Below are 15,561 nucleotides of genomic sequence, written 5' to 3'. Positions count from 1 at the left end.
GTTATGCAGGAATGTAAAGAATTAAACAAATGATCTACAAATCATGTGATTTCACTTTACTCATTGTGAACTTTTACAACAATAAAACTTAGTGGGTACATGTATTTTGGACCTCACTTCCCCCAAAAGTTTGCCTAAAATATGCAAACTTAGGATAACTTTAAAGGTGAATCCATGCACTTATCCTATGTACACTGGTTGCAAAATGGCTAAAAAATAAGCTGGAAGATGAACTCCATAACGGCGAGAGCAGTTCTTCACTGGATAGAGCACGACTCAGCTCGAAGTTGAGGCTTCTGGCTGTCGATCTTTGACAAGTTACAGTTGCCGCGAGCACAATATTTACAGGTCCCTGAACTCTTCTTCGCGGTGGTCCAATCATCTGGGACCGTTAGGAAATACTTGGCCATGAACTTCCTGAACCTTTTCTTGTACTCCCTGGGTGAAATCACTGTCGGCGACTCATTCTTCGGCACCACGAGAGAAGTTTTCGCCCATGTCTCCAGTTGCTTGTCCCATGTGTACTGCCTCAGGTAATCGATGATGCCAAGTACAAATTCATGGTTTTGTTCATCGACTCCCACAAGTAGAGAGTAGTCCATGACATTAACTGACTGCAAGCGAGCGTAATAATTTCGTTTTGTTAAACCATATTCTGATAGAAACATGGCTAATTTACCTGTGGGTTAAAAAGTGAAGTAGATGCATACCGTGAGGAAAGATGTATCGTTCCAGATTGCCCGCTGCAAGAGATGTTTTGTTCTCCCACCAATATAGATTGGAGAGACACGCATATCCTCGACAAAGTTTTGATCCAAGTAGACAGTGTGAGGGTCACTCGAGTCGGCTATGTATCGAGAGAAAACCGCACCTTTAAGATCGTATATCCGTGACACATTGTGTCCAAAGAGGAGATTTTCCATCACCATCAGATCAATCTTCACTTCCTTGCCGTGCCTTATCTGCTTAACCTGAAACAGGGACACTCGCACTGTAAAAACACATGCACAGCAGTGCAAATTATGCTCCATGTATACATTGATGTAAAATAAAATACCTGATAGATGCCTAGAATTTTGGCAAGGCAGGTTTGGCTCCCGGTGTCGAGAGAGTGGCAAACATGCTTGAAGTAATCCGGGGCAAATTCTATGAAAGACTCGAACTCTGTCTTTTGTATTTGCTTGACGATGAACCTGCCATCCATTGTTTTCGCAAAGAAAGCCTTGCTCTTTCCGCCTTGCGCGTTCCATTTCTTGCATCGGCTTAGGGAAGCGACATATGCAAGCTCAGATGGACAGCATTTCTGTCTAAGAGTGTAAAACTGATTAGCGTGCACACATATAACTGAATATTTTCCTTTGAGATTTGCTTTCCCATTGACAGATATCTCCGGATGGAGAGAGGATGATAGGAGCGAGCTGTCGTAGTTGTACAGTTCGTCGGACAAAAAGCCTGCTTCAGAATCTGAAGATTCGGATGACCAGGATGATGAAGAGGCGGAAGAGGAAGATTCGGATAACATGCTAGTAGTGTCCGATGCATGACTCTCGACAATAGAATCCAGCAGGTGGCGACGGTCCTCGGATATGGCGAGAGCACAGGAGACTATGCTGGATATCTCATCCTCTGATACAGACAAGACATTGCCACCCGGACCAACGACGAACCGTGGAGAGGGCGCCTCTTCAGCAGATTGTTTGTACAAGGGTGGCAGATGAGATGGCGAATAGCGGTTAACAAGCTCAAATTTTTCCAAACATCCGGCCTGAAGCTCCTGCCTGTAAGCCAATCTTAACTCACTAAGTGGACTCCAGACCCATTTCTCCCTGTCCTCCCATTCAGAAACTCTGAATTGTTGAATACCTTGCTTAAAGGAAATCGAACGTTGTAAAATCGGACCATTTCTCTGCCCCTGAGCATCCAATATATCTGATGTTCTGGACGGTGCGCTAGCTTGCTTTTCATAGTGCCTATCCTGATGGGTTTCATCAGTCACTGCTGATGAATGTCTGTTCACCCCCAGTTCACCAAACTGCACTGGCTCAATAGATCCATTCTCCAATGATAGTTGGCTGCTGGTGCCCTCGGCGATACCATCGGCCTCGGCTCCAGTTGCTGTTCGGTCATAAGTAAGTTCAATAGTCACCTTCTTCATGCTGTTACTCATTCTTTCTTTTCCAGCAGATTTACCAAGTAGAAGTCCATGCAACCGACGGTCCCAGACATACTGTCCAAGCAGGAGGTCCTGATAGAGCCAATTTACATCAAGAATCTCATGTACCGAGGACCTAGACACCCCATGCCGATCAGCAGCCTTCATGAGAAAATCCTGCATGATGATATCAAATTATCAATGGACAATCAGGAAAATAACGATTACCAGAAATCATGAGTAACTTCATTGAATTAAAGTAACAGAAAAAGGGGCATGCAGTTTACCACAAACTCGGCCTTCTCTTTGACCAACATCTCATCGAGTTCAGAAAACTCTTTAACAGGAAGGAAGGCGCCGCAGTTGATCACCACCTCAGGAAACTGATTCTTCATGTGCTGTATTATGTTTTCAACTTCAGTGAAAAGGGTAACTCCTCTGGCAAGAACCTAAATGAACACCACAGAGGCATTAGACTGAATTCAGAAGGTTGGTATGGACGGTGACCATGGAATAAAATAAAAGAACCAAACGAAAACTGTACATACATTTCTCCCCTGTTGCTCGAACAACTCATGTGTACTGGGATTATGGAACTCGAGGGTTTGCTGTGGCTTGCAGGCGTTGTATATTTCGACCGATGAATACTGAAACATTGCAACTTTGGAGCCCAGCCTGAAGTTGACAGATCCCAAACCAAAAGGAAGAAAAAATATCAATACAAGTACCTTTTTGCAAGAGAAAAATTGCAATAAAATACACACACACACACAAGAAATAACTTATCAAATAATTTGAACTGAAATGCTAAAAGGTGCTTGCGCGTACCCAAAAAAGCGCAAGCAGTCCCTGTTCACCGAGTGTCCACAGACTGATAGCCTTCTGTCAGCAGAGTGGCTTGAAAAACTGAGTTCAAGGAACTTCCCGAACGAGAGATTCCGTGCCTCAGCGGACATCATCACTCTTCGAGATGATTTGGATATCCCGCTTTCCTGCTCACATCTTAAACATCTAGTCCACATCCAAATTTTCCCTTTGGATTCACCAGACAAGCGATGCTCAGGCAGCAAACGCTTCACAAGAACTGTCAGGTTACCATCGCGGTGGGTGTAAGAGTACATGTGAGACTCCGGAGGCTCTCCGCATGAGAAACAGCTTAGGTTCTGCCACAAGTTATTATTCAGGAATCATGAGCAGTTGTAAGTACCAAATCTGTGCAGCTGGCATAATGTTAAACAATAAATCATCTTCTTTTTTAGTAAACAGTAAGAAAGGATCCCTACTGATTCTTTTCATTAAAAGAGTCATGTACAAAAAGAAAACAAAAGTAGAAGGAGATTACCAGTGAAAATAAATTATCCATGAAAAATATTATCTAGATTGCTCAACATAAGAGGGATAGTATAACAACAGCGTTACCTGATTCTGCAAAATGTCTTGCAAATATCGTCCTAAGGAGACGTCAAAATTTCCATAATAATTTATCCGGGACAGATGACTCTGCTCACAAATGACCTGTTTAGCGATGCATTGGCTAGACATCAAAATCAGTATGCTCTGAGAATCCAACACGTCGTCAGCCTCGTCAATGTAAGTTTTCTCTTCACTGTAAGGGGTGCTGTGTTGCTCCCCATTTTCAAATGCAACTGACAATTGCTCATGTTTTCCAATGGTTGGATGACCAGCCAGTATCATTTGCTGATCTTTTTGTTTCTGGAAATCTTTTAAACTGTCCGTGTACTCACCGGAATCAACTGGTCCATCTGTCATTACCACGGCATGAAGACCTTCACTTGGTACATCTTGATTGAGCTCAGGTGTTCCTTCTTTCTGGTTATCAGCTGTCTCTTGAGAAGTGACAGGTAGATAAATATTCTGACGGCGGAATTTATCGATGAATCCTCTCAGTGATCCCGAGACTGATGTTACCAGCATTTTTTCAGAAGGAAGTGCATGATTTGAATGGATGGTTTTACTTGCACCCTCCGTGAGCCCACTCGAGCAGCCATCCGTCGGTGAGTGTAAGGCATCTGAATTTGCAGAATGAGCAGTACTTGCCTCTGCATCAGAAATGTGCTCCACTGATCTACTATACCTGACACCATTCTCTGCATGACTGACAGGAGATGATGGCCCTTCCTTCATACCAACAGAGTTTGAAGCATTCAAGAATACCTTCTGATCCTCAAAGAAGGATGCCTCAAGAACCAGGTGGTACGCTGCAAACACGGTGTAGAGCATGACTTGCTTGACTTTCTTCAGTTCTTCGCTATTTGCTCCTCGCAATAATATCTGCAGAAAGCAAAATTTATAATGGCTTCGAATGAATCTTATATATATAAATATACACATGATAGACAAAGAGCGCCTACCGTGCATCCCAACGGCCTGGGAAAGCCTTCCAAGAACATCAACGTTTTCAATGTCCGCTTCCCGCCCTCACCACCGTTATGCTCCTCCGTGACCTTTTCGATGTGGAAGTAGTCGCACTGTTTCAGCTTCGTCGTGGTCATGATGTCCAAAACAGAGACTATAGGAGATCCAGAACAGCGAGCAATTCTCTGCAACCGGTCGAGCTTCATATCGAGCACCAGAGTGACACCTTGGTTCAGGAGAAGCTCCTGTATGTCCCGCGAAACTGTTTTCTCCACCAGGATGACATCTGGAGCACATTTCTCCATCACTTGGCTGATAGCCTTTTCCAAATGGTCCTTTTCCTGGCAACACACACACAAAAAAAAACCCTCTCAAGTTGTGTTTCAGAAAGGAGCATAAATCATCTCTGACATACAAAAAAAGGACAGTAGAAATGCGAATTCAGTATTTGAAGAAAAATCATATATATGTAGTTCCACCTGTCCCATGGAATCAAATGATGACAGACCAACATCGGAGTCCCCGAGGGCGCCTTGGAGCAGCAGCAGCTTGGGGTTGTGGCACTTGGTGGGCATGTGCTTGTGAGCTGCATACTTCCTGAACACCAACCCGTTGATCACCTCACTGCAAACATGACATAAACAGCTCCATCAGAACATTCTATTGCCGCAGTGATGATCCGGTGTCGATCAGCATACATGGCTTGTAATTAGGAGACTGGTATATATAAGTTACCACTGTCTTCGGGTGCCGGAGGCGATGCGCTTGACCTTGATATAAGACCCAGGGTCCATTTCATTTCCGGCTTTGCCGTCAGGCTTGATGAGCAGAGCAGCCTCCCAGGACAGGGCGGTTACGATGTCGAGCCAGCTTTCGCCGCCGTCATCTTCGTGGGGCAAGGAGATGCCTGCAGATGCTAGGAACCGTGTGGTGAGCATCTTTAGCTGCTTGTCCATGGCCTTGAGCATCCCAGTGTGCCGGTCCTCCCTGGGACTAGGACTCGGGCTGGGTTCAGAGTCACTGGAGCTCGGCTGCCCCCAGCTGATACCATCATGCCATTCATCATCGTCGTCGTCATCATCATCATTTGTGTGTGCACCCAAATGGTTGGTATCGTCATCGTTGGTGGCCGGCTCTGGTGGTACCCACACGGCATCACCCTCCTCAGGGTTATTGAATTCAGCGGCACCGTCAGAGTCGTCAGGTTGCTTGACGGTGGTTTGGTACGCCGGCAGCAGGAAATGGACACGGTTGTGTTTACCGTCGACGCTGCCCTCTCTGCAGCAGCAGCAGCAGATACAGATACATGTATATTGTCGCCTCAGAACCAAACATAGAGTACCTACTAGGCTGCTAGGGATGCAGGATTAGGAGGGAAAAGAAGATGACAGACACACATACCTGCTGATACTGCTGGTGCTGGTGGTGATCATGAGCGTATTGTTATTCATGGCGAAATTACTGAAATTAAGCTGCACATATATCTATCTCTGTCAGTGAGTCAGTCAGCAGGCTGAAGAATGTTGTGGTGCTACCTCTGAATCTCCTGCCTGCCTGACTGATTGCTCCCCTTGCTTGCTTGTGTAAACTGGAGGTGGATATATTAAGAGAGTTAGCCATACGAATGAATGAATCGGCTATGTCTGCGTGTGCAGCGAATAATTGGGAAACGAAAGCAGTGGTGATGGATGCAGTTGATGAGGTTGAGGGATTACTACTATCATCTGAATTTGAGGAATGTTCGTCATATTCATTCATAGTAAAAGTTTCAGAGTACATTCAGGAAGCCCAAAATTAAGAGGGAGGAAAACATCTCATCATTCTTCCGTTCTAGAGCGACAAATTCAACCAATTGCTTAATTAACCCATCCGTCCATGTACTCTATCATCCTACTAGTAGTAGATTAGATTGTAAAGAAGAAAGAAAGAATGGAAGTGTGGTGCTGCAGAGAGAGGAACTTACTCAGCCTTGCAGCTCGTTAGTTAGTTAGTAGGAAGAAGGCGTCATGGTTGGTCGCCTCGGAGGACCCAAAATCACAAGGGGAAGAAACAAAATGGGCCGCCGGCGAGAGAAGAGCAAGCAGCAGGTGGTGGACCGAGATGGAACCAGCAGCCGATTCAGCAACAGTTGTCGCCGGCGACTGCGAGAGAGAAGAAGATGGAGTAGCAGCAGGCGGTGGTGGACGGAGATGGAACCGGCAGCAGCAGCAATGGAGCAACGGAGCAGAGCAGGGAAGAAATAGGACAAGGGGGAGAAGAAGACGACGACGAAGAAGCCGTCCAATCCACAAGAGAGCGAGAGCCTGGCCGGTAGCTTCTACTCGTGTCGTCGGTGTCTCCCTCCGCCTCCTCAGCTGAGCTGACAATCACCCAACCAGGCAACCACCCAAACCAAGCAAAGCCAAGGATTGAGGAGATAGGAGCTGATGATTTGACCACCCGGCGCCGGAAACTCAAACAAGATTGATCGATCGATTTTCTACTACAAAAATTCTTTCTTTCCTTCTTTCTTGTGTGCCTCGCTTTCTTGAAATGATTCTTGTGTCTAGAATCTAGATAGATAAGCCACGAGGGACTACTACTTTTTCTCGAAATGATTCCAGCACGTTACTGCATTTGTGTCCAGTTTAGGTACGCGTGGCTATGTCCAAGTAGGCACGTTGCATGACATGCACGCTGACACATGGCCGATCCATCATACATCCATCGTCTTCTCTTGTCCACCCTAAACGCACCTACGTGTCCAGCTTACCCAGCCACGCCATCATTCCATTATTCCATCTCCATGAATCAAATCAAATCAAACTTGTTGCGCTGCTGCTTGGCCGCCCCCATTTCTCTGCCGGCCCGCCTGAATTATTGATTGTGCCCGCATATCCTGTGAGGAGGCCGCACGCAATTATTCACGGCGTTTTCTTTCCCATTCACTCGTTAATCAATTAGTATATGTTTTCTTCTTCCCATTCGTTAATCGGTTATTAATTTATTAATAGAATCTTTTCTTGTCCCGATGATGGCGAGATTTGGTGCCGGATTATTAGACCGAGAATCTTTTCTTCTTCCCATTTAACTACGCCGATTGCGGCTCTGGTTTGGTCCTGAGTTGAGCGGCATGTGTATGATGGCTTCTCGCCTGTCATTGACAAGGTCATGCCGGCTTCGGTAGAAAAGTGACGGCAGTGGCTCATTCTAGCAGCGACAATGCTCGTTCACTAGTCCAGGAATTCGATATAAATTTTATTATGTTTGATATGTTTTATGATTTCTTCTAATAATAAACCAGATTCCTTTAAAAACCATTATTACATAGTTGACGATTTAAGTTTCTTTCCCTTCTTTTCCTCGACGGCTAGGATAAATTCTCCACTCCAAACTTTGCGGGCGGGCCCATGGATTCGTCTCCTTTCTGCCTACCGCTCCAGTGGCCGGTGACGGAGAGGAAAGTCCCGTTGCCTTCGCTCCGGCTAGTAGTGTAGGTTAGGGTTTATTATACCTCGCAGGTACAACGCTTAGGCTGATGGCGGTGCTTCTTCTACAAGTTTGTCTTCTGAGAGTTTGTCTTTCAGACTCCGATCCTCCTCGAGCTCATCCATCTAGAAGTTGTCAACGGAGCTCTAGCGTAGATTCCAGTCGTCTCCTTGGTGCAGCGAGGTTAGGGTTTCTCGTCGTACGTTCGCGATGGCGAGATTTGACGTCAGTTGTTTCAGATCTGTTCAAGAGTTCAAGGACAACGACTACTGCTCCAGGGCTTTGGTCCTTAGGGGCACGTGAATGAAGACTTCCCGGCTATTATCGATAAGGTCAAGCCGGCTCCGGTAAGGAAGCGGCGACAACGCCGCTTCAACACTCGTTCTAACGGTGGTAATGGTCTGTAGACCTCGATGTAATTTTTATTACGTTTGTGGTGTCTTGTACTTTTGATGAACTTTTATAATAGATTTGTATCTTTTTTGGAATTTTTTACACAATAAAGACCCCTCGCAAAAGAAAAAACAGGTTTATACAATGAAGATGGTTGGTTTCACCATTTGATCATGCAGAGACTACAAGGATATCCTACTTTCCAGAAAATAATGGCCAATGGGTTTTGTTTTGTAAAACAATATTTATAACTACATGAAAATCTACGCTCGTTCTACTCCTGAATAGAAAATGATTGCTGCTTTCAAATTTACATTGGCCCAATGAATTACATTTTGAGGTGGCACTTCATCTTGGTGAGTAGGAATTATCTTTCTACTGAAGCAAGGTGCACAGGTGACTGAGATCCTCTAAGTTAAGTCATCTAACTTTGTAGAGGCTGGTATGTGAGCACAGCAAGTCACCTAACTTTGTAGTGGCTGACATGTGGGTCCACATGCCATCCACTGCAAAATCTCAGAGAGTCTCTTTCTGCAACTGGATGCACACCCACTGTGAGTGCGTTTGTTGATATCACACACAAAGTTATGGAAAATAGAAATTTACTCTTGAAATTTTCAAGAAAAAACATATTAACCAGTCATGATCCATATGAAAATCGCAAGAAATAGGTTACCACATGAAAAACTACACTACAATTTTAACTCGCGGTGCAAAAAACAATGGTTATTATTATTATTACTATTAATTTGCAATTTTTTTATTAATGCATGATTTCCTTTCATAGTTTTTTTAGTGAATTATTTTGGCGAAGTTCTACACATGAGCGTACTTGTGTCCAGAATAACACTATCCTATGCGTACTTGTCAGGCCAGATGTGTGGCTAGCTATATTCTAGCTCATGTGTGCAAGCAAGGTGACATGATTAGATACACCAATAATTCCTACCAGAATTAATAATGAGAAAACTACGGATGATTGATCCATATTATTCAACATGGTGTTGACCATTTGAGCATCCGACTGGACGGATCTCCAGGCCACAAACAAATAATTCCCCTGTCCACATATGCCCATCGTCTCCATTCGTTAATAAATGGTGTTAGACTCAAAAAAAAATTAATAAATGGTGTCAACCGTTGGAGAGCATGAGAAAAATTTAAACCCGCAAATTAAGCTATACCATGGTCTTAAGTGCACCCACCATAACATTTCGCAAACCGCTCCATGAGATAAAATGAAATTTTCACGTCTCAAAAAATAGCCAGATAAAGACATAAGATAGAAAATTAGTAAGTCGAGGAATCAAGCCGACCATGCAATCTGCTGTAAAAAAAACAAAACAACCGACCATGCAATCTATCAATATCTTGATGAAAAATGCGATCCTCTCAAGATATTATGCATGTACGATCCCTTCAACAAAAAAAATATCATGCGTGTACGATCCATGAACATCCAGCTAGAATTTGGTGGTTAGACATGGACAAGATCCATGCATAGAGACACATAGTCCAAAATTCGATATGGGACAAGATTGTACGTACACATGCAAGGTGATAAATTTGATGTGGCCGGTCGATCCGTTGGGATTAACTGTCAGTGGATCCACATACTATTGTGGTAACTATAATATGAAATATCGGTATATCACATCAGGTGTGGATAAAATTCATCTTTCAAGTCAGGTAAAAAAACAGGTAGGATGGATGTACCAATCACAAAAGAAACAAAAGGCAAAATGTTGACCGATTTGGCCTGGCGGACGGGCCATGCGTATGCATGCATCCATGTAAGGTCACATCGATCTGAACCAGCGACATCCTCTGCTGGTAGGTGGAAATCATCCATGTAAGGTCACTTCGATCAGAACCATAATCATGCTCGATCGGTTCGAGCCAAAAGCAAACTGATTACGAAAAAGGGTTTCCCTGGCTTTGTATTACTCCCTCCATTTCAAAATAGACGACTCAACTTTGTTCTAACTTTGTATAAAGTTGGGTCATCTATTTTGGAATGAAGGGAGTACAAAGCAACCAACGATAGGTGATAGGGCGGAAGTAGCACAGTCACATCCAAAAGAAACGAAAGAGAAAAAAAAAACAAATGCGAACAGCGACGGATCAACGAAAACGACGAGGACCCACAACCGCTGCGCCCACCGGAGAATTCCACCACACACCAAGCACTCCGGACCACCGCATACCAAGCAACACCTTCAAGAAGGATCGCGACGCCGACGACGTTGCCGCCCGGACAAGTTCTAGGGTTTCCCCCGGTACGTAGAGGATTGCGGGGGAAGGGGCAAACCCGATGCCCTTCAGGAAGGCACGACGGCGCCCACAGACGTCACGTCGGTGCCGAACAAGCCGACAAGGATTTCTCCTGACCACCAACCACCCACGACTCCAGACGATCCATCGTGCGTCACCAAACACGCCGCCCACCAACATGCGCCACCACGGCCGTGCAGTCCCCATCGTCGTCTCATCGTGGCAAACGAAGCGAGACCGGCGGGAACAGAGAGGACAACCGGGAGCGAGGGGCGGCAGCAACAGCAGCCACACGGGAGGGGACAACCTCCACCGCCCGTGGCGGGAACCGGCCGGACGTGGCAATAGGGGCAAACCGCGACCAAATCGACCGGGGGAAAGGGGAGACAGAGAAGTGGCCCATGGCCACGACCGGCGCTGTGCCAGCTCCAGGTCCCCCATGAAACCATGTTTCACCCCCGCGCCGAAGGCCCAGATAGGCCCGGCCGAGCCCGAGACGGGATCGTGAAGCCCCCGTCGCCGCGTTGTAGTACACGAGCCGCCGTCGCTGCCACCCCCCGCACGAGTCGCCACACCGTCCGCCGGAGACGCCGCAGAGGAGCTCCGGCCAGGCCCGCCCAGACCCAGATAGGGCTCAAAAGGGCCTAGATCTGGGCCGGGAGGGCACCGCCGCCAGCCACCGCAATGCCCCGCCGCCAAGCAGCCACACCGCCGCCTCCTCGCCACCTGGCAGCGCATCACCCAAGGAGCCACGCCGCCGCCGGATCCGTTGCCGCCGAAGTACGCCCCCGCTAGCCGCCAACCGCCCAAGCTATGGTGCTGCGCGGGGGGAAAGAACGGGCCGCCGCCGGCGGCAACACACGAGCAAGACCCCATGGTCCAGGCTGGCGGCAGCGGGAGGGGGAGAAGGGGAGGGCAAGCGCTGGGGAGGGCGGGGAGGGAGCCCCCGGTCGCCTCGCTCGGGGGGGGGGCACACGGGGTACGATGGAGGGGGAAGGGGGAGGGGAAGGGAGCTGGGTGCGGTTTCGTCCCGTCTCTCCCGCGAGAGATAGGGTGAAACCTAACGCGCTGCCACTTCTTCCACCTCACTTCTCCACCTTCTCCTCACCGCCGTCGGGCCGGGCGAAGCCCGGCCGCCGGCGGGGATCTCCTTCCTCCTCGCGTGATCTGCTGCGGTGCGGGCGCGACACCTTGGTGGGGATGCCTTGTTCTGGCCCAAGGTGTGGTGGCGGGGTTGCGTATGGGCTATTTTTTTAAATAATACATTTTTTTTATTAATTTTCATAAATATTACGCTGGATATTTTTTTTTCAAAAATAATACACCGTCGGCCTGCTGCAGGCCGACTGGGCGGCCCACAGCAGGCCGATTGGATTCCAGTCGGCCTACAGCTGGCCGACTGGCCCCTGTCGGCCCACTGTGGGCTGATTGGGTCCTGTCGGCCCACTGTGGGCCGATTGAAGCTAATTGGCTCGCTGTGGGCTAATTTCTTTTTGCAAAAAAAGTAGGCATAGAAAATATATGTTTAAAAAATGTTAATCATGTAATTAAAAAATGTTAAACGTGTATAAAAAAATGTTCCTGATGTATACAAAAAATGTACAATATATATGCAAAAAAGTTGACATAAAAATATGTTTTAAAAAGTGTTAATCATGTATTTCAAAATTGTTAAATGTGTGTATAAAAAATGTTCCTTATTTATACAAAAAATATAGAATGTGTATGAAAAAAAGTTGACACCAAAAAAATATGTTTGAAAAGTTGACATTTTTTCAAATACATGATTAAAAATTGTTAAATGTGTGTATAAAAAATGTTTCTTATCTATTCAAAAAATATAGAATGTGTATGAAAAAAAGTTGACACCAAAAAAATATGTTTGAAAAAATGTTCCAGTTCCATAAAAAAGAGCAACCAATCATACTTAGGTCCGTGATGCTCCCATACCGGATCCGGAGCTGGAACATTTTTTTATACACGTTTAACTTTTCATTCCAATACATGAAACATTTTTGTGTACTCGTTGAACATTTTTTCAAATACATGATTAACATTTTTTTCAAACATATTTTTTGGTGTCAACTTTTTTTCATACACATTCTATATTTTTTGTATAGATAAGGAACATTTTTTCAAATACATGATTAACATTTTTTTCAAACATATATTTTTGGTGTCAACTTTTTTTCATACACATTCTATATTTTTTGTATAGATAAGGAACATTTTTTATACACACATTTAAGCATTTTTAAATACATGATTAACACTTTTTAAAACATATTTTTAGTCAACTTTTTTGCATATATATTGTACATTTTTTGTATACATCAGGAACATTTTTTATACATGTTTAATATTTTTTAATTACATGATTAACATTTTTTTAAACATATATTTTTTATGCCTACTTTTTTTGCAAAAACAATTAGCCCACAGCGAGCCAATTAGCTCCAGTCGGCCCATAGTGGGCCGACAGGACCCAATCAGCCCACAGTGGGCCGACAAGGGCCAGTCGGCCAGCTGTAGGCCGACTGGAGTCCAATCGGCCTGCTGTGGGCCGACTAGGCCCAGTCGGCCTGCAGCGGGCCGACGGTGTATTATTTTTGAAAAAAAATTATCCAGCGTAATATTTATGAAAATTAATAAAAAATGTATTATTTAAAAAAATTTAGCTGCGTATGGTCGCGCCCATGGCGGGATTGGGCGCGGCGGCTGCATGGTGGCGGCGGCCAGGTCTAGCAAGCAGGCGGTGACGTACGACGAGATGTCCAGCTGCAACGGCTAGGGTGTCCGATCTGGGCCCAGATGGACTTTGCCGGGCCGTGCATGCTGTTGTCCTGTATATTCCGTGCTCTGTCAATGGCAAACTGCTCCTAGGCTTGACCCGCAGCACGAGGACGTCGGGGGCTCCGACCCTGGGCGTGGCGGTGGTGGCTACCTCCTTCACCGGAGGTGGTCGGCCAGCTGGTTGTGACATCACACATCCAGTCCCGGCGCCGAGTGGGGAGTCGATGCTGACAGTCAAATTGTGCTATGACTCCGGTCATGGCAGGCGATGGCGGAGTTTTCGCGTCGTTATCTTGATGAAGACATCGCCACTGTAGCTACCGTCGGCTCGCTTGCGCTGCCAGGTGAAAACCTAGACCCAGGGTTCCCGGATCGGACAATGGTGGCGCTTTAGGCGCTGTTCCCCCTCATGGGGGAATTGTCTTTGGAGCAGCGACTTGACGGAGGAGACAAGTGGTGGAGAGGTTTTTCATTTACCGCATAAAAGATGGTGGATCTCGGCGGCGTGAAGATGGACTCGCGCGGGAGGAGGACGTTGTCTGGCGTCATGGCGGTGTCAATGGCAGAGAGGCGTGGCAAGGTCGGTGCGTTAGTTTTTGCTATGAAGATGGATTGGCGGAAGATGGCGGCGACGACACATGAGAGTGCGTCGGACCGGTTTGTGCCCCAAACCCAGTACGTGGCTTGGTTGGGGCCTCCTGCTTTATATGTTAGGCATTTGTGTGATGTCTGTTTGGTATTAGGCTTGGACTATCGGCACCCCTTCATTAAGTGGATATGAGTAGCGATAGATGTTGCTAAGATGGTGGCTTCAGATTACCTGATGTACTACTTTGTAAGGTCTATGTGAATAATTAATAAAATGGCTGCATGCATCGCTCAGATGGAGAGGCCGGGGGTAATCCTCCTTTTCTAAAAGAAAAAAAATGCACGCCCCATATCTGGTCCAAACGCCCGGACTGACCGGCACTCCTCATATCTGGCCCATATCTAGGATGGATCGGGACACCCGGACGTGCCCGCCTCGTCGGACTAACCACTAGGGCCCATGCCAGTTCACCCATATCCTCCCCTCCTCGTCCAACCAGTCCTCTCCTCATCTCTGTTGTCCCTCGTCCACACATGCACCACCAGAGTTCCGCCGTCACCCCTAACCCAGAGCTTCGCCACCGGAGGCCGCAACCCACACCGCCGTCGACCAGGCCGCAAACGGTCAAGGCCGCCACCACCGAATGCCGGGCCGGTACGTCCAACTCCCCCATATATACACCTCGCGCTCTACGTGTTCGATGAAGTGTCGGAACCGGATTTTTATTCTTTCGGTCATTATTTCTAGGTCACCAATGGATTCGGTTGTGAGATGATGCCTATGGGAACCCCAACCTTGATGAATTCATATTCAACAAGTTCATCACCTTGTCGGATTCAGACAATGAGGATGTTGAAATGATGATGATGATTAGGATGATGATGAGCATCCAAGAGGAGCTAAAGAAGGCAGAGTAGCACATCCTGAGCTTCAAGGGTTCCATAAAGGGCCGAAGAGTTATTCCCTAGGATAGGATTGCAGGTGCAAGGCTTCTTTACACGGAGTACTTCACGGCAGACCCAACATTCCCTGAAAATTTCTTTTGACGTCGCTACCGAATGAGTAGAAATTTGTTCTTGCATGTAGTGACGACCGTGGAGAAGGCTAATGACAACTTCAAGCTGAGGAAGGATTGATGCGGTCAAATTTCTATCTCTCCTCTGCAGAAACGCACAGTTGCTCTCAGGATGCTTGCTTACGGGAAGGTCGCAGATGCAAGAGAGCATGGTCCTGCAGACCACGATGCAATTTGCATGCACTATGATGATGGCTTTGGAGGAGAGTACCTAAGTGAACCAACTATGGAGGACACAAAAAAATTGTTGGCAACTAAGCAGCAAGAGGATTCCCAGGTATGTTAGGTTGAGTTGATTCATGCACCGGCAATAAAAATATTGTCCAAAAGGTTTGCACGTGGGTAATAATAAGGTCACGTAAAAGAAACCACCATCATGCTTGAAGCAGTGACATCCTTTGCTAGTAGGGGGCGACAGGTCCATACACATGATCGATCGAT

General features: G+C 46.4%; 1 protein-coding gene across 5 annotated transcripts; it reads right to left on the bottom strand.

The window, feature by feature from the left end:
* Positions 1-30: 30 nt before the first annotated feature.
* Positions 31-6,905, bottom strand: LOC109750550 (putative 1-phosphatidylinositol-3-phosphate 5-kinase FAB1D). Of its 5 annotated transcripts, XM_045233514.2 has the most exons (13): positions 6,492-6,779; positions 6,064-6,116; positions 5,930-6,000; positions 5,264-5,806; positions 5,008-5,152; positions 4,525-4,869; positions 3,572-4,444; positions 2,981-3,315; positions 2,701-2,827; positions 2,440-2,601; positions 1,058-2,329; positions 711-971; positions 31-614 (listed from the first exon to the last, which is right to left on the bottom strand). In XM_045233514.2, the coding sequence occupies exons 3-13, from the start codon at positions 5,977-5,979 to the stop codon at positions 258-260; spliced, it is 4,470 nt and encodes a 1,489-aa protein (XP_045089449.1). In that variant the 5' UTR covers positions 5,980-6,000; positions 6,064-6,116; positions 6,492-6,779; the 3' UTR covers positions 31-257. The 5 variants fall into 5 exon arrangements, with proteins under 5 accessions (XP_045089449.1, XP_073365513.1, XP_073365515.1 ...); XM_073509412.1 differs by having other exon boundaries at positions 5,930-6,065; positions 6,492-6,905; XM_073509414.1 differs by having other exon boundaries at positions 5,930-6,074; positions 6,492-6,899.
* Between the last annotated feature and the right edge of the window lie 8,656 nt (positions 6,906-15,561).

Source organism: Aegilops tauschii, chromosome 2 (assembly GCF_002575655.3).
Source record: "Aegilops tauschii subsp. strangulata cultivar AL8/78 chromosome 2, Aet v6.0, whole genome shotgun sequence".
Lineage (NCBI taxonomy): Eukaryota > Viridiplantae > Streptophyta > Magnoliopsida > Poales > Poaceae > Aegilops > Aegilops tauschii.
This window is presented reverse-complemented; position numbering and strand designations above follow the sequence as displayed.